This window comes from Drosophila teissieri, chromosome 2R (genome assembly GCF_016746235.2).
Source record: "Drosophila teissieri strain GT53w chromosome 2R, Prin_Dtei_1.1, whole genome shotgun sequence".
Lineage (NCBI taxonomy): Eukaryota > Metazoa > Arthropoda > Insecta > Diptera > Drosophilidae > Drosophila > Drosophila teissieri.
The window spans coordinates 16,196,077-16,216,404 of NC_053030.1; the positions used below are offsets into that span (position 1 = coordinate 16,196,077).

The following is a 20,328-nucleotide window of genomic DNA, read 5'->3' on the forward strand; positions in this document are numbered from 1 at the left end:
TTAGGACTTTAACCATTTCATGACGAAATTCTCTAAACGTAGTACACTGGAAAAAACAGTTCAGTGGCTTGAAAAACGTCAACATCGAGTATACACATAAACACGTTACAGACTACGGAAGTGCTTAACAATGTGCCGTTATACCCCGGACTGTTGCTCCGTATTTTATCCGATATGGTGCATTGTCTATGGTGCCTGCGTATTGATTGGAGGATTAGCTACGGTTATCAGTTTATCTGTGTCTGACAACGATTTTACGTATACATATACGCATAGCTACGATGATACGTTCGTCTCTTTTAATGTTATGACCGACGGAGACGGCGGATACGTCTTAACCTACGGAATCATCGTAATCGTAGCTGGCGCATTCTGCGTTGCTGCTGGAATATGTATGTTGCTTGGCATAGAACGTGTAAGTTGAAAGTATAACTTCTAAGCCGGAATTATTTGTAGTACTATTATTTGAGCAGAACAACAAGGCACTGTTTGGAGTCGGAAAAGCCCTAAGCTATGTTTTACCGATTGTGCTTGTATTTACTGTATTCCCAATAGGTGAGCCACTGTTTTAGCACTTGACCACCTATTTACTTACTGTTTCTGCTTTCAGTTATCCACTTTATCGCCATAATACATCTGGTGGAGTATCAGAAGAAACGCTGGGGAGAGTGATTTTCATCCTTTTTGAATGGTTGTGTAGCCACGCATGATATTCTGCATTTAAATCTGTAAAAATTTACAATTGTCTGCACAAGAAAACTCTACCACATTAATCATAATCTACAATGAGAGTACACTTATAGATATATTTTGTCGATTACTCGGTTGCCTAATGTGTACGGTCACATCGGTGTCCCCCGAAGTCTGCACCCGCTTCTATGCAACATGGTGCGTAGTCTGGGGATCCTTGTTTGGATCCTCGCCGATCTGGTGGATGATAAACCAGATGGGGGAAGTGTTCCGTTCCAAAGGACACTCAGAGCGGTTATTGCTGGTTTCGGATTTTCCTATCTCTTGGCGGGAATTCTAATGACGCTTGGAATAAGATACGTATGTCATTTCACGGGATTCTGGCATGCATAGTATATAGAATAAGCCGATTGTGTTTAAATGTGGCAAGTTATTGTGCCTAATATTTGCAATTGGTTCACTCCCGACCATAATATTTCCTGCTAAGAACGAGATCGGATTTATACATTATGTTCACCATATTATATATTACCTGTATTTATATATTTAGCTAACTCTTGAATGTCCCCCCCACTTTAGTTGTACATTTCTGCAGCGTTTTCTTCTTGTGTCAGTATATGCAGGATGTATGGAGCAGGGGTTAAATATTATGTTTAAGTCGAACTCAACCTAATGGATATTCAATACATGCTCCCAACTTAAACTAAGATAGCCAAGTGGCCCCATTCGATTGCAGGCGAATCCAAATCGTATTCAACAGGTGGCTCGGCAGGTGCCTAGCATGCGGACTGCTCCAATCTGGAATCGAAGCCATTACAATCGGAGGTCGTGTCTGTTCAATTGGAGTTGTCGTAAACGCGAGTCGGCATTAAGGTCTCTTGCCCCTCCGCCGAGGGGGGCAACTTGAGCAAATGCAAATATCATAATTTCCGACAGCCCATCTGCAAGGTATCAGGCGGAGGGGGGAGTAGGCCACAAATGTAGTTGGCCCCACCTCCGGATCCGCCTTCAGTTCCACCTCCGGATCCACCTCCACTTCCAGAGTCCAGGCCACCGTTACGAGGGCAGGACAAATAAAATTGTTTCGTCACGCCACCGCGAAGGTTGCCAGCCGCTGTCGGAATGAGGCTGGCACACGCAAGACCAGGCCAACCGCCAACCGCCTGGAACCACCCACATCCAGCCACGGATCCATCCATCCAACCATCCATCCATTCACCAGCCCTAACCCCTAACCCACTTTGCCTCACGTGCTCCACCTTTACGACCTGCTCAAACATCAAGCTTATTTATTTACTCTAAAAACAATACCGGAAAATTAATAGCAATTTGTTGGGGTTCATAAATTTGTCGAAATAAATGTCCTTAACTGGCGAATGTATGTATTTCCCCCTGCTACCCAAACACCCAAATGGAAGGAGGGGCCTTTTGGTGGTGGTGGTGGTGGTGATGGTGGTGCCGCCAAATGAGTTTCACCTGCTGCAAATCGATTGCCTGACTCCGCCGTTGGCCTTCTCCCATCAGCTGGGCCCGGGTGCGTGACTCTCCGGAGTGCGTCCCGAGTTGGGTTTTAATTTTGATGACTTCAATTAACTGCGTGTAAATGCGGTGGAACCGCCTTTTCAGCGATTCGAAGCCTATACAGAAAGGTCTGAGCAATATACACCGGAATGAAGGGTTATATACTAATAAAATTATTTAATATTATTATTAAAATGGAGTATTATAGTTGAAATGTTATTAGTTCAAAATTGGTTTTAACACCCACAAAAATACCCTTTAATCACTACAAACAAGTAATTTTCTGTTATCGAACTCACTGCTGATGGATGACAAAATGAAAATGCTAGTAGATCTTTCATAACAAAAACATATATTTTGCGGTATCCCAAGGATATTGTGGTGTTTTCCGAGTGCTCAGCGGGGTTTGTTGAGATATTAATGAAACTTTATTGAAGTTTATTGCCGCTTGTCAGCGCATGTAAACTGGTATACAAAGTAAAGAAAAGCCGGAACCCCTCAGTTGCAGCTTGTGAGGGGGTGATGGTGATGGTGATGGACGCCATGGGTTGGAGGTCTAGAGCTGAGCCAAGTTGGGCCAAATGCAAAGTGAAGGCACATTATTCAGTTGCTCAACGTCAACCGTCGCGTACAGACGTCAATTTTTGAATACGGAGTGAAGAAGCCACAGATACTTAAAGGGTGGAAAATGTGAAACTATGAAGTTGTAATATACGATCTTAATAACCTCCTATATCTACTAACCAGTATAGTTGGTATATATTTAAAATGCCGCGCAAGAAACCGAAGGTGGATACTCTCGAAGAGATCGAGACCAATATAAAACTGCTATGCGATCAGTCCAACAACCACATGAAAGTTCGGGCGTATGAGAAGGCTCTCTTCGGTTACAATCAGGTGCGTTGGGAAACTCATAAGCATTTAAGAAGCATATTCCGGAAAACCAAGGGAGTTAAGAACACTAACCAAATATGACTTCAATAAAGAATTATTACCATTTAAAAATTTGAATAAGTAACAAGTTACTTATATAAAGTTGGATTTAGGGTTAAATTAGGAAAACCATTTATTATCGTAGGCATTTGACTAAACATTTAATGCAGACTTCTAAGACCATAACAATATAAAAATATTTCAAGATGCTATTGCCTTATTTGAATTTCGTAAGTTTAAATCATTTGAAAGTAAAGTATCATTATAAAGTTAATATGCACTATCCCAAATTTGAATAATGTTCTGAAGGTACATACAAATAGGATTTAACGGCGGAGATACTTTACGTTAGTTTCTTTTTTTAATTTTGAAACGTTGAAAGCTTTGTTTCTGAGCAAGGAAATTCACTTGGCGGGAAAGGACACACGCTAAAAGCTCCTTAAAGCTCGGAACTAATACTAGTTCAACAGCAAGGAGCACAGTTTGACATTCACAGTGCTCTCAAACTGTAAACCTGTAGAGCAACCGCAGAAAATTCTGAAACGCAGTTTTTGGTTGTGACGATGATTTGATGTGTTTCAATAAGTTATAGTTTACAAAAAAGTTTTTTTTAACTATTGTAATTTTTTTATAAGTTGATCGTTAACAAAGTATTACTCATACGACCCTTATGCCAGTTTACTTCCGATTCTGCTTTGCCAGCAAACCAATCACACGCTGAGAAATTTGATACTTAATAAACATTTAATTATAGAGGAATTACTTCAATATTGCTTTGTTTTGATTCAATCAATTAATAGCAATAGTCGCCCCTGACACATAAACAAAAGTTACTCATACGACACGTTGGCCAGGTTTGGTTAACAACATACAGACCCAATTTAAACCAGTTTATCATATGATCATCTCGGGGACCTCTGAGAGTAGATACTAAATTCGATATGGATATCCAGCTTCACCTTCTAAGAGGGCGTTCCAAGGTCGTGACCCACATGGAGGCCATTGTTCTTGGCATTCACACCGCCAAACGACACGACACGACACGACACCTGGTGCCTGACACCTGATATGTGGCACCTGGCACAGCAGGCATGGTTGTTTTGTTATCGATTGCTAACCCATTTGGAGGCGCCAGTTTCCTGGCAACAGCCCATCATTGCCCCAATCAATCGGCGAGTGCTTTGGTCAGGAGTTGGGTATTTGAACATTACGCCAATCGTCGGACGTTGGAAATTCCCCTCCAACAGGATATTCTCAAGGATATTATACAAAGATGTCGAACGTGCTGAACACCATCCTTGCTGTGGACAAGGAGCAGGAGCTGCTGCAGAGCTTCATCCGCACCGGCGCAGCGGCTGAGGAGGAGTCTCAGGACGAGACGAATCGCCGCTCCAAAGGACGCTCCCACAAGCCACCCATCTGGGAGAGGCGTGAGTCCACGGATCGGGGCGGACGCGGTGCCGGACGGGATGGAAAGCAGGGGGATGACGGAGGAGCTGGTGGCGGAGCTGGAGGCGACGCTGCGGGCGGCAAGCGCGGCAATCGAATCGAGGCCGAACTTAGGGCCGCACGCAAAAAGATCGAGGAGCAGATCGCCAAGAAGAAGAAGCCCAAGGAGAACTTCGTCGACTTCTACACGGACAAGGATCGGGCGGCGGCGGTCAGCGCTGGAGCCTTTGACATCAAGCAGAGCCTCCAGATCAAGCAAAAACAGGACCGCAACGAGGCACTGCTCATCCCGGACGAGGCGGACATCAGTTCAGTGATCGCACTGGGCCTCAAGGAGATCAAGAACGCCAATCCCGAGAACGCCATACACTTTTTCTGCAAGGTGCTCCTGCTTCTCTTATAAGGATCTCCCTTACTCCAGGGTCATCTAGTTTAGCCTAGGCATATTATCTCCTTTCAATAGCATTTGTCACTCATAATAGGTTGTTAAGTAAGGTTTTTTTAAGATCTCTACTGATGTTTCGAAAACTAGCTAACTAGACCATAACATTTCAGGCTCTGGAGCTGAATGGCACCGACATCAACGCTTTGATTTCGCGTAGCAAGTGCTACTTGTTGCTGGGCGAGGCGTCCAAGGCTCTGCAGGATGCGGAGACGGCTCTTGGCGAGGACAAGAACAACATTCGAGCCATCTACCAGAAGGCTGAGTCGCTCTACTATCTCGGCCAGTTCGAGCAGAGCCTGATGTTCTTCCACCGCGGATTGCGGGCTCGTCCGGAACTGGCTTTGTTTCGCCTAGGCGTGCAGAAAACTCAGGAGGCCATTGAGAATACCATTGGCAGCAAGCCGGGTCCACCAGGACCAGCGGCCACTGTGCCCAAGAGTGGAAAGTCCCGAAAGTCCGGCGAGGATACACCGAAATCACAGGCAGCCGGTGCAACGGGAACCAGTGCCAGGACGCGCCAGAAGCCCAGTCGAGCGGATCTGGAGCGACGCAACGCCCGCAAGCTGCTGGGCGAACTGTGCGTGGACAAGGAATACCTGGAGAAGTTGCTGCTCCATCCGGACTTGGTCCGTGCGGACACACACACGGAGAGTATCTCCGCCTACGCCCGCGAGGCGGTGGAGTTCCTTAACAAACGGCAGGAGTTCTGGCGCCAACAGCGTCCCTGCACGGCGCTGCCCAACCACAAGAACCTGCCGCATGACGCTCTGCCCAAGTGGTTCTAGTGGTTCTAGTGGTTCCAGCTACATGATCCTACTGACATCTTCAGCTTCCGGTGTTAAGTTTCTGTTTGAATTGAGTTTGCTTGATAAACTGAAAGTGAATAAATAAATCAATTAAGTACTTTTACATTTTGCTTAGATTTTTGAATTGAGTTTTTATTAATTTCCAATTTAGACCCAATGCTTTTAGCGAATATTCATGTGGAGCAGCGACTACGGCGGTCCAACTGTTTTATTTTGTTGTATGCTACTTGGTTAATCTTAGGCGTAACTTCAACTTTTGAACAGAGCAATTGGAATTTCTCAATTACATTGATATATATTTTGCAGTCAACCGAAACATAAATCTGAATGTAGCCTCAAATTGACGGAATACAACGATAGTTTAACAATGTGGAATAATATGTAATTTATCTCAATAGTTGTTCAATAACAATGGATATATGTTTTTGGGTATGTCACTCAAATTGGAATCTTTTACTGAGTTCGATTGCTGCTTCAGTGTTTATAATTTTATTTCATAATTTGACTAGTACGGCTATAATTCATTTAAACATTACATTTATGCAGATTAGTGTAATACTTTGTCGCCCATATACTTCATTATTCCATTTCTTCGTCCTCGGCAAATCCGATGCAATTGGGTTGAGTACGTCTGGCCAGCAAGAAAACAATTAAAAAACAATAGAAGAGTAGCGTTGTGGGGTCGTTTGGGCTTTAGCTATGTGGAACTAATTAGTTTACTTTAAATTCAGTTTGATTCCGGCTAGAAACTAACGAAACAAACAAACAGGTAATACACTAGTAACTTAGATTCCATGCGAAGTGCAGATATTGCCAGGAGTTCTCCTCCATGGGTGGCCCAATATATTCGAGTATATATAACATTAAATACAGCGATTCGGAATGCAATCGGAGTGCAAGACAGCGAGCTGTAAATATAGCCATTATAAGTTAAGTTGCGGATGAGGCTGGACATTTCTTGGATTCTTAACCAACCCCGTGTGCGTAGCCTGACGCTCAGTTGTTGGCGGGTCGCGTGGGCAGCGGCGGAGCATTGCCGCTCCTATTTGGTATGGGTGGTGGGCCCCTACGATTCGGCAGCGGTGGCGGCGGTCCCATCGGTGCTCCTATCACTGGCGGCGGTGCAGCAGGCGGCGGATGGCGTGGCGCTGGCACATCCTCCTGGATCTCCTCGTAAATGTTACTGGCGGTTTCGTAGGCGGTATCAGGCGGAATCTGATCCTTGGGCGAGCCGACTTGGCGCGTGGGCGTTGAGACGGGTGTGGCTTGCTTGCTCTGCACTTGGCGTGGCGGTGTCGGCGGTCCGGAGAGCACAGCTGGAGCCGTGGGCGAAGTCTTTCCCGAGGAGGTCGTCGAGGAACTGGCAGACACAAGTTCCGTGGGCGATTGCGATTTGGAGGATGGCGTGGTGTCCATTGCCGGCGGGCGAGGCGGCGCCGCTTGCGGCTGAAGCGGCGACGGAATAAGAGGTTGAGATTGCGGTTGCGGTGGCATCGGTGGCTTTGCCGGCTTGGGCACAATGCTGATGACCCCGACGTGGGGCAGGTGGCGTGGTGAGTTCTTTGGCGACATAGGCATTGGGGGGCGGGCTGGGGGACGTGTGGGCGGCTGCTTGGGCCGCTGGGGCAACTCCGGCGTTATGGCCTGCAGGAGTTGTGCATGCTCTACAGGATTAGCGCACAGCGGTATGGTGTTCGTGGTGCATAGCTCTATCTCGCTGTCCACCAGATGCTGCCAGTCGCTTGACTTCAGCTCCAGGATAAGATCCAATCCGCATACTTGAATACTCTTCTTAGTAGACGCATTTAAAGCCGACTCTCCATCACGAAATGTGACCCACATCGTGTCCTCCACATAGCGCACCAAAGTGACCTCTCCCATTTTGGACAGCTCGGTAATCAGGGCCGACATAACATTCTCGTCGTAGATGGTTGGTCCATCCTCATCTCCTGTCGCCGACGACTCCAGCACATGTACCACAATCGTGGAGTCCGGCGGACCCAGATCTCGGATGACCTGCTCAAATACGGCACGTCTACGCTGCTGATCGATCTCCATTATCTCAGCATCAATAATAGCGATCACGGGTCTATGATCACTCTGCTTTAGCTCCGAGCGACCGTAGTGAATCAGCTTGCCGGGATTCCAGGCTGAGGCAGCAAAGTCGCCCTCGGCCAGCGCCTTCCTCCGACGCCAGAGCACCCGATCTGTCCAGGCGGGCGCTCGCTGTTTCTCCGAGGTGTCGTAGTCGTCGCTAAACAAATCATACTTGTACGTTGGATCGAATGTGACCTCTCCCTCGAGAAATTCGCCAAACACATTGCCCGCCTCCTGCTCCTTGCGCAATTGATCGAACTCGAGGACGGTTGTAAGATCTCCATTTCGTACGCACTCCTTTAACTCGTCCTTTTCCATGTCGATGCGGTAGTTAAAGTCGCCGCACCAAAATACCCAGTCGTGCGATTTTAGTGTCCTGCCCATGGGAAAGGCCAGCTTCCGGGTGATCTCCGCGTAGTCAGCGTTCCTTTCAGCCACCTGAGACTGCCCGGCTGCAAAGTGGGCGCACACGAAGCACATGGAGGTGCCATGAAGCACAAAGCGAATGGCACAGGCACCCTTGTTGCCAGTGGCACCACCCAAACCTGTCTTAACACAGTCGATGGCCACGTCCCGGATGTGGGGGGCGTGCTCCGGTCGGATGTAGATGTATAGGCACACGCCCACCAGTTGCTGGTAAGTGAGCAGGACGTAGTCATTGTCCCGCGAGATCGTTTTCTGCAGCTCCTCGGCCCACAACTTGGCATTGTCTGTGCTGGCCGCCATTATGTTGGAAGCATTCAGATCGACAATCTCCTCGAATCCAATGGCGTAGATATCCACCGGGTGATCGACGTTCTCCGACGGATTGTTCACATCTACAAGCGCTTTGGAGCGGGCAAGGGCGTGGCAGTCGAGCAGCCAATCGGCCAGCGAGTCCTTGAACACAATGCTGCGGAAGTGCTTGCCGCCATTGACATTATAGGTACCCACGGCTACACGGGCCATGCGAGGACGCACATACTCCGTGTACCGCTTGCATAGCTCTCTCAACACAGTGGTGGGCGCATGCAGCATGTTGGATGGCAGCAGGATGCGAGCCCGATCCGCCAGTTCCGAGCTAAGCGTGGATCCCACTAACAGAACGTCAATGGCTTCCTAAATATTTAAAAACGGAAGTAATGTAAGAAATATGATTTATCTTTAATGGAAAGTCGCTGCGTACCTGCTTAGAGTTGTCCAGTAGATTATTTTGAATTGTCCTTGCTGCAGATCGCGCACCGTCCATTAACTTGGATCCACCCTGAATGGCCCCGGTGCCGGCGTAGATCTTGCTGACCTCATTTCCGTTGTTGATCCACATCTGGCGGAAGATCTCCTCAAACCGCGAAATGTTCTGCTGTTTGCCGCCCATTTTCAAAGCCTCTAGCTGGATACCGAGCGTGTCAAGCCCGAGATACGTCTGCACACAGTTCGTCCTGTCCAAACAGTCGAGGCAATTCGTGCGCACAACACCGAACTGTTCGCGCAACACCTGACCATTGGACGCGTGGAAGACGCCGTAGTTAGCTCCGCAGGCCACGATCCGTTCCTTGAGCTTGGCCAGAGCCGAGAAGTTGCCGCCGCGACACTCCTGATGATAGTCAAACACCACATGCGGCACATCCTTGTGGGCCGACATGCCGTGATGGCGCTGGAACTCATTGCTCAGCATGGCCTCGCCCTCCTTGCTGCCGACAAGGGAGCTGCCTAGCAGGTTCACCACCGTCTGGTAGCCATAACGTTGCCTCATCATGCTCATGTGCCGATCAAAGGCAGCGGCCGATGTCTCGAATCCTCGCGACAGCTTCACCTTGTGCGAACCGACCTGGACGCCCGGCTGTTCCCAAAAGAGCGGCACCGATCCTCGCGTCTGCACATAACTGGTAACGTCGCCGTCCACGTAGATAACCTGCTCGGTTTCCACGAAGTTTGCCACATAGCCCTCATCGTTGGTACCGCGAACATTGAACCGCGTGCCAGCCCGTTCGCAGCTCAGCCGGGAGATGATGGCCGCACGGGCCTGTTTGGCACCGATGTAGACGGTGCGCACCTCCACAGAGCCGCACATGGCCTGCAGCAACCAGGACTGGCAATCGATACCGAAGCGCATCAGGTGGATGTGCATCATGCGGTTCCAGAAGAAACGATTGTCGGTCTCCTGCGTTTGCTGACGTCGCTGGGCGCAAAGCGTGATATCGAACCGGTACGATGAGGCGCCGGATGCCGACGCACTGGCGTTGGTGTGGGCAAAGTAGAAGGTGCCCGAGTTTAGTAGCTTGCGAACCTCGCTGATCTTGTCCTCGTTGGGCGCCGCATTCTGCAGCGAGACGAAAGTGGTTTGCGTGATCCGGAAGATCTCGATGTCGCCGATCTTGCCCATGGACACGCAGCCGGTGACCAGCACCAGGAACAGCACGGTGCTCTCGCCGGCATTCAGCTGGAGGGCACCCAGACATCCGTAGGCGTCGCAGACCTTGGTGTACTGCTTCCGGATCACATCCGTCTCCTGCTGGGTGAGCAGGGCCACCGCATGCGACTCGAACAGGATGCTGTCGCTCTTGTTCCGATGCTCCAGTAGTACGCTGTGCGGCGAGGGGGCAATGGACTTCTCCAGCACGCGGATCACCTTGGACATGGCCATCTTGCTGGGATCTCTCTGCCTTTTGTGTTGTTGGGAGTCGAGTAGTGTGATTCGTCCTTACTGTCTGCAGTTCAAGTTTTGTGGCCAGCAGCACAAAGCTAAGACATCTGTGGGTGGGGAAATACCATTTAATTGTGGGTGTATTTCACAAGTTACTTTGTAGTAGGGTGTATCAGTTGCATAACTAAGAAGATCCATTCTTATCTACAATGCACATATGTTTTAATGAGAATAGTTTTCCTTTTTAAAGTTTAAGTGCAATATTGAAATTCTATTGCAATCTTAAAAGCTCGGGACACATTAGCATTCAATTTATGAGCAGCATTTTTAAACTTGTTTATCATAATATTTTCTCTACCAAGTACATATGTATAATGTTCTTAGCAAACACATTATTTGTTTTTAGCTTTTAAAATGTTTTAAGAAATATTTGCATGAGTGTTTACTGAAAGTCTTGCTAAGCAATGTAGGCACTTCTACTCAATTTTGTGATAAACTTTAACTCGCACTTAGTAATAAATAAAATGAGCTCAAATTTGCAGTTCATTTTTTACCACAAAGTAGATGATTCCTTGAATTACGTTTGAACAAAGTGAGTGAATATGGGAAACTGTAGCTAGCACAACAGACACTTTGAACCAAAATGGCACTAAAATTTCGGGCGCCTGTTAAAAATCAATAGGCAACTTTTAAACATAAACAAACCGAAAAGCGGAGGAATTTGTCCAATATTTTCCGCCTCCCACTCAAGTTCACGCACACACACGCACAGGCAGCACTCACATGCACCGGCGACAGCTGTGCTCTCTCTCGCTCTCTCACACTCTCTGCTTGTGCGTGTGTGTGCGTGTGTAAGTGACTGATAAACATTTTTTGTGCATTCTATGGATTTTTCACGAGCAATTTGCACAGGCTTTCGACCGTTTTTTAAGGCAGCCAACTAGCGGCGTGCTTCGCGAACACTTATAAGGGATATCACTAGTTTTCACAAAGCCATTGCCACATAAAATCCTTTTTTTTACGTGTTTTAATACCCCTAGTACCTTTGTTTGCAATTTTATTGCAAAATTTTGGAGAGCTTTGCCCGGTATGACCGTATTTGGTAAGCCGGAAAACGACAGCATTCTATATCGCCTCGATAATTATCGAGCTGTCGATTTAGATCTGCGCGCCAATCTAAAGGTTTAACTTAAATTGTGTACTAAAAAACAAAGTCAAGTGTATTGAGCATTTTTGAAGATTACGCCCGGCACTTGAAGATTGCGCGAGGATAGGAGCACTCTATCAGTGGCCTGAAGTATCTGGCACATTTTTTTATTTTCATCTAACTGGGACAAATATAGTAATCTTATTCGCCTCAAAGCTGCACACTTTTCTAATTATACTGATAAGAAACGACCCAACTTTTGGCTATTTCTCGCTGGCTACTTTAGGCTAACAGGAAATTCAACAACGCAGTGTTGCTTTAAAAATATTGGGTCTCAGCATTCTATGGGGATTAGTCACTTAATAGGAAGTACATAGATCGCCTAACTCATCGTCTACTGTTTCATCCGAATTATCATTTATGCACATATGTAAATGTAATGATTATTTACTTATTTTGGCACTTCTCACGTGCCCACATTGCTATTCCAAGTCGATTAGATAGCCCATTGCGGCCATTTTGAGCAATCTCAATGGTCGCAACAAAACCTCTAATTGTAAATCACAGACAATTGTGTGATTCATTCCAATCTGCGTTATCAGAAACCGGAGGACGCAAATAAATATGCATTACACAGCATTCTTTGTGAACTGGAAAAGTAAACACAAGCGGATTTATATTGGTCATGCTTTTCCGTTTATTCGGTAAATATGTTTGACTAGTTGTAGGCTTAGAATACGAATTTATTTAAAAAATACACACTAATTACTCATATATATGTATATACTCGTACATTATTCTCATAGTTCGGCTTACATAGCTTGGCAAACAAAGCAACAAATTTAGTCGAAGGGTTTTTCGCATTCCCCCAATGTTATCTAATCGCTTAACTGAAATTCGAGTGGATCGCCGTGCCTTGCGTACTGATAACGATTGATTAATTTACATAATTCCATCAAGATATGGCCGCATTCGGAATTTTTAGCACTCCCTCCCCAAAGTACGTCATTCCGTTTATTCCGTTTAAATTGCATTTTCACCCATTTTAGGCATGGCGGCTGTGCAAAAAATATCAGCAGTCGTTTATAGTGTATGGCCCACCAAATATATCTACCCTGGTTCATTAGAATACGTCTCCGCCTAATTGTTATTACTTAATGCGTAAGCTATAGGCGTCGGCCTAGGTTGGTTCCGGACCTGCATCGAAGGTCCAACTATATATGTATATGTATATGTATAATCGCTTTTTGCTCCCTTTGCCGCTGATATGCCCGCTTCTCGTATCTGTGTAGTCGTTTAATTCATAAATATGTTTTCGTGTCGCTCGCTTGTCGGCTTGTCGCGGCTTAAGCTCAGTACGATAAGGGGCTGTGTGGAAAGAAATCGAAAGAATTTTCCCCCAGACCAATCCCACACGATCACATGACTGGAAGGTTCTACGAGCAGCATCTATAGTACGTTATAATGCTCGCCGCCAGCGCCAGCCTGACCCATCACCTCCCACATAACTCAGACCAACACACACACACACACACTGGACTGCGATCGCTGCTAGACCCGCATTGGGAGCGTGGGGTCGAGTCAAGTGTGCGGTGATAATTACGCTGAAACCGAGTGTAGTCGATGGTGTGACTCAGCCAAACATTTACCACCTATTTGGTCAAAACCCCACTGAGTCAGCTAACTGATAAGGTGAGGGGATCTATGAAAAACGGTACCGCAAATAAACATCAATCAGAACCTAATGGGTTTTCATTCTCACGATCGTTTCGATTCGATTCGACTTGATTTATTCAATGGCATTCCCTTTTGGCGCTTATGTACAGCAGCTGGGACAAACAGAAAACAACACAAACAACTTAACCAAAAGTAATCATAAGTATAGGCTTAGCGATAACAGTATACCTAGTGTGCTTGGCCAAAATAAATAATTACAACTCAATAAAGCAACAACAGAAGCGGGGAGAACTAACGAAATCATATTGCTAACTAGGGCTAACGTCTGTACAGGCTGGCTACCAAATATGTACGCTATATATATATATACACAAAGCATCATTAACCAGTTTCCATGAAGCCACCAAAATGCGCCCGGGTCGATCTGCTCGAACGCCTACATCTAAATCTTTGGCGAGCAATCGCAGCGATACGCTCGTCGTCTAAACTGTGTCTCTAAACTAATCTAGCTCCGCCTGCCGTGCTTCACGTCCTGGTGGAGTGCGTGGATGCCGCTCCGCATTCGCCATTTTTACAGCTTTAAGTCTAGACTTACGTAGTGACTAAGGTTCAGCTAATAATACTACTACCAGACGCTAGACGCCGCCCGCCAGTCGCTTGCAGTCCGCTGAGTTGGTTCGCTCACAAGTACAAAATAACAAACTTAACTATTAGGTGCTACGACACCAGCAGTCGCTGCTTGGCGCCCGTGCAGATCAGCGTGTCCACCGTTGTTCCCGCGTTGGCTACCGCAGGCTCTAACGTGGGTGCGGGCTGTGGCTGTGGCGTCAGCGGGTCGTTGGCAGCATCGGTGGCGGGGCTGTTCAGTTCGTAGGCCACTCCGCCCCAGTGAAGCTTGTAGGTGCGGGCGCGCCAACGGATGGCCGGATTCCAGAGGGCGTGCAGGAACAGATAGGGTCCGGTCAGCTCTCTGAACAGCCAGCCGACGACGAACTCGAACTTGTGGAACGGCATCGAGCCGTGCTGGACAATGGAGAGCAGCAGCCAGTCGGACAGGAACCAACACAGCACGTGCACCAGGTAGAACACCAGCGGATCCCAACTGAACAGCACGGATGCGGACCAGGCGGCAATGGCGCCGAGGATCATGCACTCGGAGAGCGGCTCCAGCAGTATGGTGGTGGGCACCATGGCCACGCGCAGCTTGGCCCATCGAATGAGCCGCGCCTGGAAGCTTCCGATGTCACAGAGACCACTGTTCTGCAGCGCTGGCTGGTTGGAGATGCGCATCTTCCAGCCCAATCGCGTTACACTGCGCGCGATGAAGAAATCCTCGGCCAAGTAGCAGCCAAAGGCTCGCAGCCGCCCAGCTGGTCGATGACCGCCTTGCGCAGCAGACAAGACATGCCTGTGTGGCAGTTGATGCCCAGCACATCCGCCGATAGATAGATTCTGCTCTGCACCGTGCCGAAGAAGACCTTCTCGAAGGTGGCAGCAAATCCGTCCCGGTCGCTGGTGAAGGGCATCTGGTGGACCAGGGCGTGCTTGTCGGACATGTTCTGCACCATGTCCAGCAGCGTGTCGTCCTTCATCTTGATGCCGCTGTCTGAGATCATCACAAAGTCGTACTTAGCGGCCATATAACCTGGATGGATGTTATTTATCTTGGGGTTGACGCCCACGTCGGAGCCACCTACAAAGAGGGTGGCGTCCACCAGCGGGTACTTGGCCAGCAGTCGCTCGACCAGCTGTATGGCCGGGTCCTCCTTGTCCTCGACGCAGAAGAGCAGCTCGTACAGCGGATAGTCCATGGTGAAGAAGGTCTCCAGGTTGTGCTGCAGATTTGGATCCACGCCCATGAGCGGCTTGAGAATGGAGACACCTGGCAGGGGTTGTGCCTCTGTGGGCAGCTTGCAGGACTTCTTGTGCAACTTGTAGCGGCCGTAGCAAATGGCTATCACATGCACCATCCAGGTGCCCAGCCAGAAAACCATAAAGAATGCCGCGAAGCCATAAAGCGGCAAAGGTAGGTGTGACATCGTTGCGGGTGTGCGTGTGGCTGGTGGGGTGTGCGGCGTGTGTGTCTGTGTGTGTGTGTGTGTGTTTGTGCGGGTGGTGCTCCAAGGGTCCGCGCGGGTGTGTGCGTGTGTGGTGACTCCGAGTCCAAACTGAAATCCAAATCCCCGTTCGTGTGCCTGTGTGGATGGGCGTTTCTATTCACGATGGCATTTGCTGCGGTTGCCCTGCGGTTTTGCGCTGCCCGATTGCGAGATCAGATCGGATCGAACGGATCAATCGAGGTGCAATCACTGGTTGGCCGTTTCTCGCGCTTTAAACATTTTGCAGACCTCGCGTCGCGTTCGTTTGCCAAATAAAACTGCAATAAAGGCGCAGTGTTGGCAGCGACGTGAATCAGATGCGGAAGTATAAAGGGGCTAAAAAAGGCCACACTCTGGCGCACTTTGCCGCACTGTTCCCCGGACAGCTGATTAACGACTCATATAATTTTTCAATACTACTTATGTAAAATATATGTAAAAACGACATTTTCAAATTTATTGCTCTTAATATGTAATTTTATTTATTTTGTATGAAATATTTAATTTCACATATTTATTTTGAAAATCAATCTAACAACAATATATGAAGTGAAATAATACAAATATAATTGAGAACCACCACACTTGCTTCCTTAATTTGCATTACATTTTTAAACATTCACTAAACTTCGGTAAATAAGAGTTATAAGTTGTGTTAATTCAAAAGCAGCTAATTAATATTACCTGAAAAGTTTTAGGTCTTTAATTTAATAAACAAAAATGTAATAAATTGCATTTATTCGTAAGCAACTACAAAATATTCCTTAAAAAGTATTAGCATATGAATTTAAAATTGTATAAGTAAATTAAAATTAAATAACTTCATTTGGGCATAAACATTACAAATCGAAATCACCAAACAGTCCGACGCATAAGCGCAGCATGACATGCGTTAGCCAACACTAAGCAGATTGAAGCTTCGAAAAATCAGTCAAAATCAGATAAATTCTGCTAAAATGCACCAGTAAACGCACAAAAATCACAGACAAAAACAGACAAAATGGAATCCTCATCGAAGGACCCCTCCTCGGAAAGCGAACAGCCCGAGGATGAAGGCATGACGGGATCCGAACCCAGCAAAATATCGCGACTGTTGCGAACGGAATTCGATGCCAAATACCAAATCGTAAACCTGCAGACTCCTCTCAACGCCTTTATGTCGGGCCATTATAAACAGAGCTTCGCCTTCTTCACTCTCAGGAGTCGTCTGCCCGTCATCCTGACCAACGTGATAGACACGCTGACCCGGGACAAAACCGAGCTGGTAGCCCAATTCGGTAAGGTAATCCCCGAAAGCATTTTAGGTTGTTTCATTAACTTTTTCTTCTTCCAGCCTCACATGAGTTTTCCCAGGCTGCTCGCGAGGAGCTCAAGATCATCATTGGATTGATCTCCAGGCTAAAGTACGAGCTGCAAACGGACAAGTCGTTTCAAAACTTTACAGGCGAAGGTTGGTTTCTAGCTTCTAAGAGTTCTTATAAAGATTATAAACCTTCATTTTTGTTTAGAACCTGATCAAGAAGTCTGGAACAACTTTATCAGCAGTCTGCCTGATGGCGAACGCAGCTTCTACAAGGCCAGCTCCCTCCATGCCGAGTGCTATCTGCACCGAAAACTCCACTCTTTTCTGGAGAACAGCGTATTCCTGAAGTCCTACGATTTCTTCGCCAAAGTCAAGGAGCAGGCGCTCACGGATAGCATTGACGACGTACTGGCCCTGACCAAGTACACACGACGATCAGAGAATAACGTGGAGGTGTTCGACGAGCTTCTGAGAATCAACATGTGGAGCAACTGTAATGATATGGCGACCGACACGGAGACAGTCAAGCAAACGAACCGCCAGGTGCTGGAAAAGGTGTCAGCCACCGATGAGCACGTACTGGTTAACCAGGCAGCAGAGATCTGGAGGTGCTTGGAAAACCCGAAGCCAAAGAAACAAAAGCAGGTGGACTTCATACTGGACAACGCTGGCTACGAACTGTTTAGCGACTTTGTTCTGGCTGAGTTCATGATTGAGAAGGGACTGGCCAACAAGGTGCGGTTCCATGTGAAGGCCCACCCTTGGTTCGTCAACGATGTGACCGAGCGGGATTTCAAGTGGACGCTGGAGTACTTGAGTCAGCATGCGGACTACATTATAAGTCTGATAGGCAAGAAGTTCCTACAATTCATCGATGAGGGAAAGTTCGAGCTGGCGCCAATCTCGCATTTCTGGACATCACCACACTCATTTTACAGGTACGCATTCTAGATACCACTGTATATTCAATTCCTAATTGCGTCCTTGTGTCCTGCAGCATGGCGCAAATGGATCCAGATTTGTATAGTTCCCTGCAGCAGTCCAAGCTTGTGGTTTTCAAGGGTGAGCTAAACTATCGCAAGCTGCTGCAGGACGTTTGCTGGATGCCCACCCAGGAGCTGAGCACCTGCCTCCGTGGCTTCCTGCCCAGCAATATTTGTGTGCTGCGGAGGGTCAAGAGCGAAGTGATGTCCGGCCTGCCCGATGGCGTTGGCCAGGCGCTGAGCAGAAAGGATCCCCGCTGGATGGTCTCGGGCAGTTACGGGGTCATTCAGTTCGTGGACGGAACCCGTGAATTTGGCTATTAATCTTGTAAAGGCTGGTCAGTTTAAATTATTGGTAATAAATAGTCGTTACATATCTCGAAACCAAAAGCATCTATATGTACCTTTTTGCCATCTAAATGTACCTTTTAACTTGAATAAAATAAATAGTCTTGTTTTTAAAATTCAAATAAGTATCGCCTGGGAAATTATCGGCACATTTGAAATTCGGTATTTTTCATCTCCCCCCTAGGCGGTCACACTACGCGCCACATTATCAAGTTTATAAACTTTCCGCTGCCGTTCAATTCCGTAAACATATTCGTTTGGAGCAGCACAGATCCACGACATGGCCAGTGATACGGATTTTGACGCCAAGAATGGAATTGTCGATGGACCAACCCCGCCGCACACCGAACTGGCGGCCCTCTACAAGCAGTGAGTAGGGCTAAATATAGCGCCTACTATAGATGGTGTATATAAGGCCCGCGCATATGTAACAAATACCCACACATCAGAGCCGTGAAATTGAGCTATTGTCATTATTTAAATGGCATTTATTGCAGGAGCTTCGCCTACTACACCTTCCGTGTGCGCCTGCCCTCGACTTTGGCCACCATCGCGGATTCCCTAGTCAAGGACAAGGACGTCCTCTTGGCCACATATGGACCGGTGAGTAGTTGTGTGCACATTTCCCTTGACCTTGGGCTAGAACCTTTCATATCAAATCGCTTTCCAGGCAGCGCAAGCCGATATTGAACAAACTACCAAGGAGGTTAGGCAGCTGCGAGAGGATATCCTGGCCAATGGTCCTTTGCAGCCCTTTGAGGGAAATGGTAGGCAATCATTAGGCTCTTACTCCAATTTCCTTACTCAAGTAATTACATATGTGTTCCAATGCGAATATGAGTGCGCTGACTCAATCCGATTTATTTTGTTGTAACAGCATTGTACTCATAATTGATTGCGATTTATATATGTTATTATTTCATGTACTCTATGAAGAATGTTAAGAATAACGACTCTGCGTCTTTCAGATGGCGACACTGAAGTGTGGAATGCATTCCTGGAAAAACTGCCCAAGGAGAAGAGAACCTACTTTTCCACCTGCTGGCTGTACGCCGAGTGCTACATGTACCGGAAAATCTCATCCATTTTCCGGGCCACAGCGCATCTGTCCGCCCACGACTACTTCAGCCAGCAAAAGCAGACGGCGGCGAAGCTGAGCGTGGACGCCATGCTGGCGGTGGCCAAGGCTACGCGGCACAATGAACGCAACTCGGACACCTTCCGCCAGTTGATCAAACTGAATTTGTGGGGCAACCGGTGCGATCTGTCCATTACCTCCGGCAAACAGGTGAAGCCCACTGGCAATGCCTTTGACCAGGTCACGGATTTGGAGGAGAAGCTGCTGATTGACGGCACCGCGGAGGTATGGAAAGCTCTGGACGGAGCATCCGGAGAGGGCATTGTGGACATCATTTTCGATAACGCCGGCTATGAGCTGTACACGGATCTGATCCTGGCTGAGTACATTATCGACAAGGGACTGGCTGCCAAGGTGCGCTTCAATTCCAAAGCCATTCCCTGGTTCATTTCGGACGTGATGGAGCACGACTTCCACTGGACACTGCAATTTCTGGCCGACCATCCGGAACCGGCGCTGAGTGAGGTCGGCAAAAAATGGCAGCGTTTGACGAGCGAGGGCAAGTTTGAGCTTTCGCCGCTGGAACACTTTTGGACGAGTCCCTACGAGTTCTATCGCATGCCCGAGGTGAACAAGCCACTGTACGATCGCCTAAAGGAGGCGCAACTCGTAATCTTCAAAGGTGACCTTAACTATCGCAAGTTGTTAGGCGACTTCTCCTGGGACAGCACGGAGTCCTTTGAAACTTGCTTGAGGGGTAAGTGTATCTTGTCTAAAATTCTGTAGCTATTTACATGTTTCTTATCCCTATTTAGGCTTTCGTCCTTCCAATCTGTGCACTCTGCGCACGATTAAAGCGGATCTAATCTGCGGACTGGGCGCAGGCGTGGCGGAACAACTGTTTGCCAAGGATAAGGAGTGGATGCTGACTGGCGAATATGGTGTAATACAGTTCGCCAGCAAGTAAAGAAGGAATTCAGGACCAGGACAGCAAATTAGTTGAATTGTTTTAGTCGTTATAAGCTTAGCTTAATTGTTGAAATTCACAGTGACCTATCCCAGTTCCAGAAAGAAATTATACTCAATTTACTCTTAAACACTGCAACCATGACTAATTTAGTTGTACAAA

At 47.5% G+C, this 20,328-nt stretch overlaps 7 protein-coding genes across 10 annotated transcripts; 5 read left to right on the forward strand and 2 right to left on the reverse strand.

The window, feature by feature from the left end:
• Nucleotides 1-48: 48 nt before the first annotated feature.
• Nucleotides 49-791, forward strand: LOC122614144. The gene is made up of 3 exons (XM_043788637.1): nt 49-415; nt 474-555; nt 611-791. The coding sequence occupies exons 1-3, from the start codon at nt 131-133 to the stop codon at nt 670-672; spliced, it is 429 nt and encodes a 142-aa protein (XP_043644572.1). The 5' UTR covers nt 49-130; the 3' UTR covers nt 673-791.
• Nucleotides 701-1,183, forward strand: LOC122614145. Its single transcript, XM_043788638.1, is given in 2 exon segments — nt 701-914; nt 917-1,183. Coding segments are annotated over 2 exon segments (249 nt in total). The 5' UTR covers nt 701-832; the 3' UTR covers nt 1,084-1,183.
• Nucleotides 1,184-2,853: 1,670 nt separating this feature from the next.
• Nucleotides 2,854-5,896, forward strand: LOC122613581 (outer dynein arm-docking complex subunit 4). 2 transcript variants are annotated; one of them, XM_043787816.1, is made up of 2 exons: nt 2,854-3,108; nt 5,149-5,896. In XM_043787816.1, exons 1-2 carry the CDS (start codon nt 2,980-2,982, stop codon nt 5,821-5,823), a joined length of 804 nt encoding a protein of 267 aa, XP_043643751.1. In that variant the 5' UTR covers nt 2,854-2,979; the 3' UTR covers nt 5,824-5,896. The 2 variants fall into 2 exon arrangements, with proteins under 2 accessions (XP_043643751.1, XP_043643750.1); XM_043787815.1 differs by lacking the exon at nt 2,854-3,108 and adding an exon at nt 4,418-4,975.
• A 131-nt stretch (nt 5,897-6,027) lies between these two features.
• Nucleotides 6,028-11,733, reverse strand: LOC122613580 (synaptojanin-1). Of its 3 annotated transcripts, none has more exons than XM_043787812.1 (4): nt 11,608-11,733; nt 9,107-10,671; nt 6,820-9,039; nt 6,028-6,752 (listed from the first exon to the last, which is right to left on the reverse strand). In XM_043787812.1, exons 2-3 carry the CDS (start codon nt 10,562-10,564, stop codon nt 6,841-6,843), a joined length of 3,657 nt encoding a protein of 1,218 aa, XP_043643747.1. In that variant the 5' UTR covers nt 10,565-10,671; nt 11,608-11,733; the 3' UTR covers nt 6,028-6,752; nt 6,820-6,840. The 3 variants fall into 3 exon arrangements, with proteins under 3 accessions (XP_043643747.1, XP_043643749.1, XP_043643748.1); XM_043787814.1 differs by lacking the exon at nt 11,608-11,733 and adding an exon at nt 11,270-11,288; XM_043787813.1 differs by lacking the exon at nt 11,608-11,733 and adding an exon at nt 11,119-11,142.
• Nucleotides 11,734-13,456: 1,723 nt separating this feature from the next.
• Nucleotides 13,457-15,793, reverse strand: LOC122612750 (ceramide glucosyltransferase). Its single transcript, XM_043786563.1, is given in 2 exon segments — nt 13,457-14,749; nt 14,752-15,793. Coding segments are annotated over 2 exon segments (1,320 nt in total). The 5' UTR covers nt 15,428-15,793; the 3' UTR covers nt 13,457-14,105.
• A 591-nt stretch (nt 15,794-16,384) lies between these two features.
• Nucleotides 16,385-18,243, forward strand: LOC122615295 (damage-control phosphatase ARMT1). Its single transcript, XM_043790322.1, has 4 exons — nt 16,385-16,764; nt 16,821-16,937; nt 16,996-17,728; nt 17,788-18,243. The coding sequence occupies exons 1-4, from the start codon at nt 16,488-16,490 to the stop codon at nt 18,095-18,097; spliced, it is 1,437 nt and encodes a 478-aa protein (XP_043646257.1). The 5' UTR covers nt 16,385-16,487; the 3' UTR covers nt 18,098-18,243.
• An 18-nt stretch (nt 18,244-18,261) lies between these two features.
• LOC122615298 (damage-control phosphatase ARMT1) lies at nt 18,262-20,304 on the forward strand. Its single transcript, XM_043790324.1, has 5 exons — nt 18,262-18,490; nt 18,619-18,724; nt 18,792-18,888; nt 19,090-19,956; nt 20,015-20,304. Exons 1-5 carry the CDS (start codon nt 18,402-18,404, stop codon nt 20,164-20,166), a joined length of 1,311 nt encoding a protein of 436 aa, XP_043646259.1. The 5' UTR covers nt 18,262-18,401; the 3' UTR covers nt 20,167-20,304.
• The last annotated feature ends 24 nt before the right edge of the window (nt 20,305-20,328 follow it).

Bases quoted from the DNA above. Each gene is read 5' to 3' on its own strand.
- LOC122614144 (XM_043788637.1), top strand. From the start codon at position 131: ATGTGCCGTTATACCCCGGACTGTTGCTCCGTATTTTATCCGATATGG. The intron at 416-473 runs GTAAGTTGAAAG...TTATTTGAGCAG, and splicing joins TGTTGCTTGGCATAGAACGT to AACAACAAGGCACTGTTTGG. The intron at 556-610 runs GTGAGCCACTGT...TTCTGCTTTCAG, and splicing joins ATTTACTGTATTCCCAATAG to TTATCCACTTTATCGCCATA.
- LOC122613581 (XM_043787815.1), top strand. From the start codon at position 4,418: ATGTCGAACGTGCTGAACACCATCCTTGCTGTGGACAAGGAGCAGGAG. The intron at 4,976-5,148 runs GTGCTCCTGCTT...ATAACATTTCAG, and splicing joins CCATACACTTTTTCTGCAAG to GCTCTGGAGCTGAATGGCAC.
- LOC122613580 (XM_043787812.1), bottom strand. From the start codon at position 10,564: ATGGCCATGTCCAAGGTGATCCGCGTGCTGGAGAAGTCCATTGCCCCC. The intron at 9,040-9,106 runs GTACGCAGCGAC...TTAAATATTTAG, and splicing joins TACTGGACAACTCTAAGCAG to GAAGCCATTGACGTTCTGTT.
- LOC122615295 (XM_043790322.1), top strand. From the start codon at position 16,488: ATGGAATCCTCATCGAAGGACCCCTCCTCGGAAAGCGAACAGCCCGAG. The intron at 16,938-16,995 runs GTTGGTTTCTAG...ATTTTTGTTTAG, and splicing joins TCAAAACTTTACAGGCGAAG to AACCTGATCAAGAAGTCTGG. The intron at 17,729-17,787 runs GTACGCATTCTA...TGTGTCCTGCAG, and splicing joins TCACCACACTCATTTTACAG to CATGGCGCAAATGGATCCAG.
- LOC122615298 (XM_043790324.1), top strand. From the start codon at position 18,402: ATGGCCAGTGATACGGATTTTGACGCCAAGAATGGAATTGTCGATGGA. The intron at 18,491-18,618 runs GTGAGTAGGGCT...CATTTATTGCAG, and splicing joins CTGGCGGCCCTCTACAAGCA to GAGCTTCGCCTACTACACCT. The intron at 18,725-18,791 runs GTGAGTAGTTGT...ATCGCTTTCCAG, and splicing joins TCTTGGCCACATATGGACCG to GCAGCGCAAGCCGATATTGA.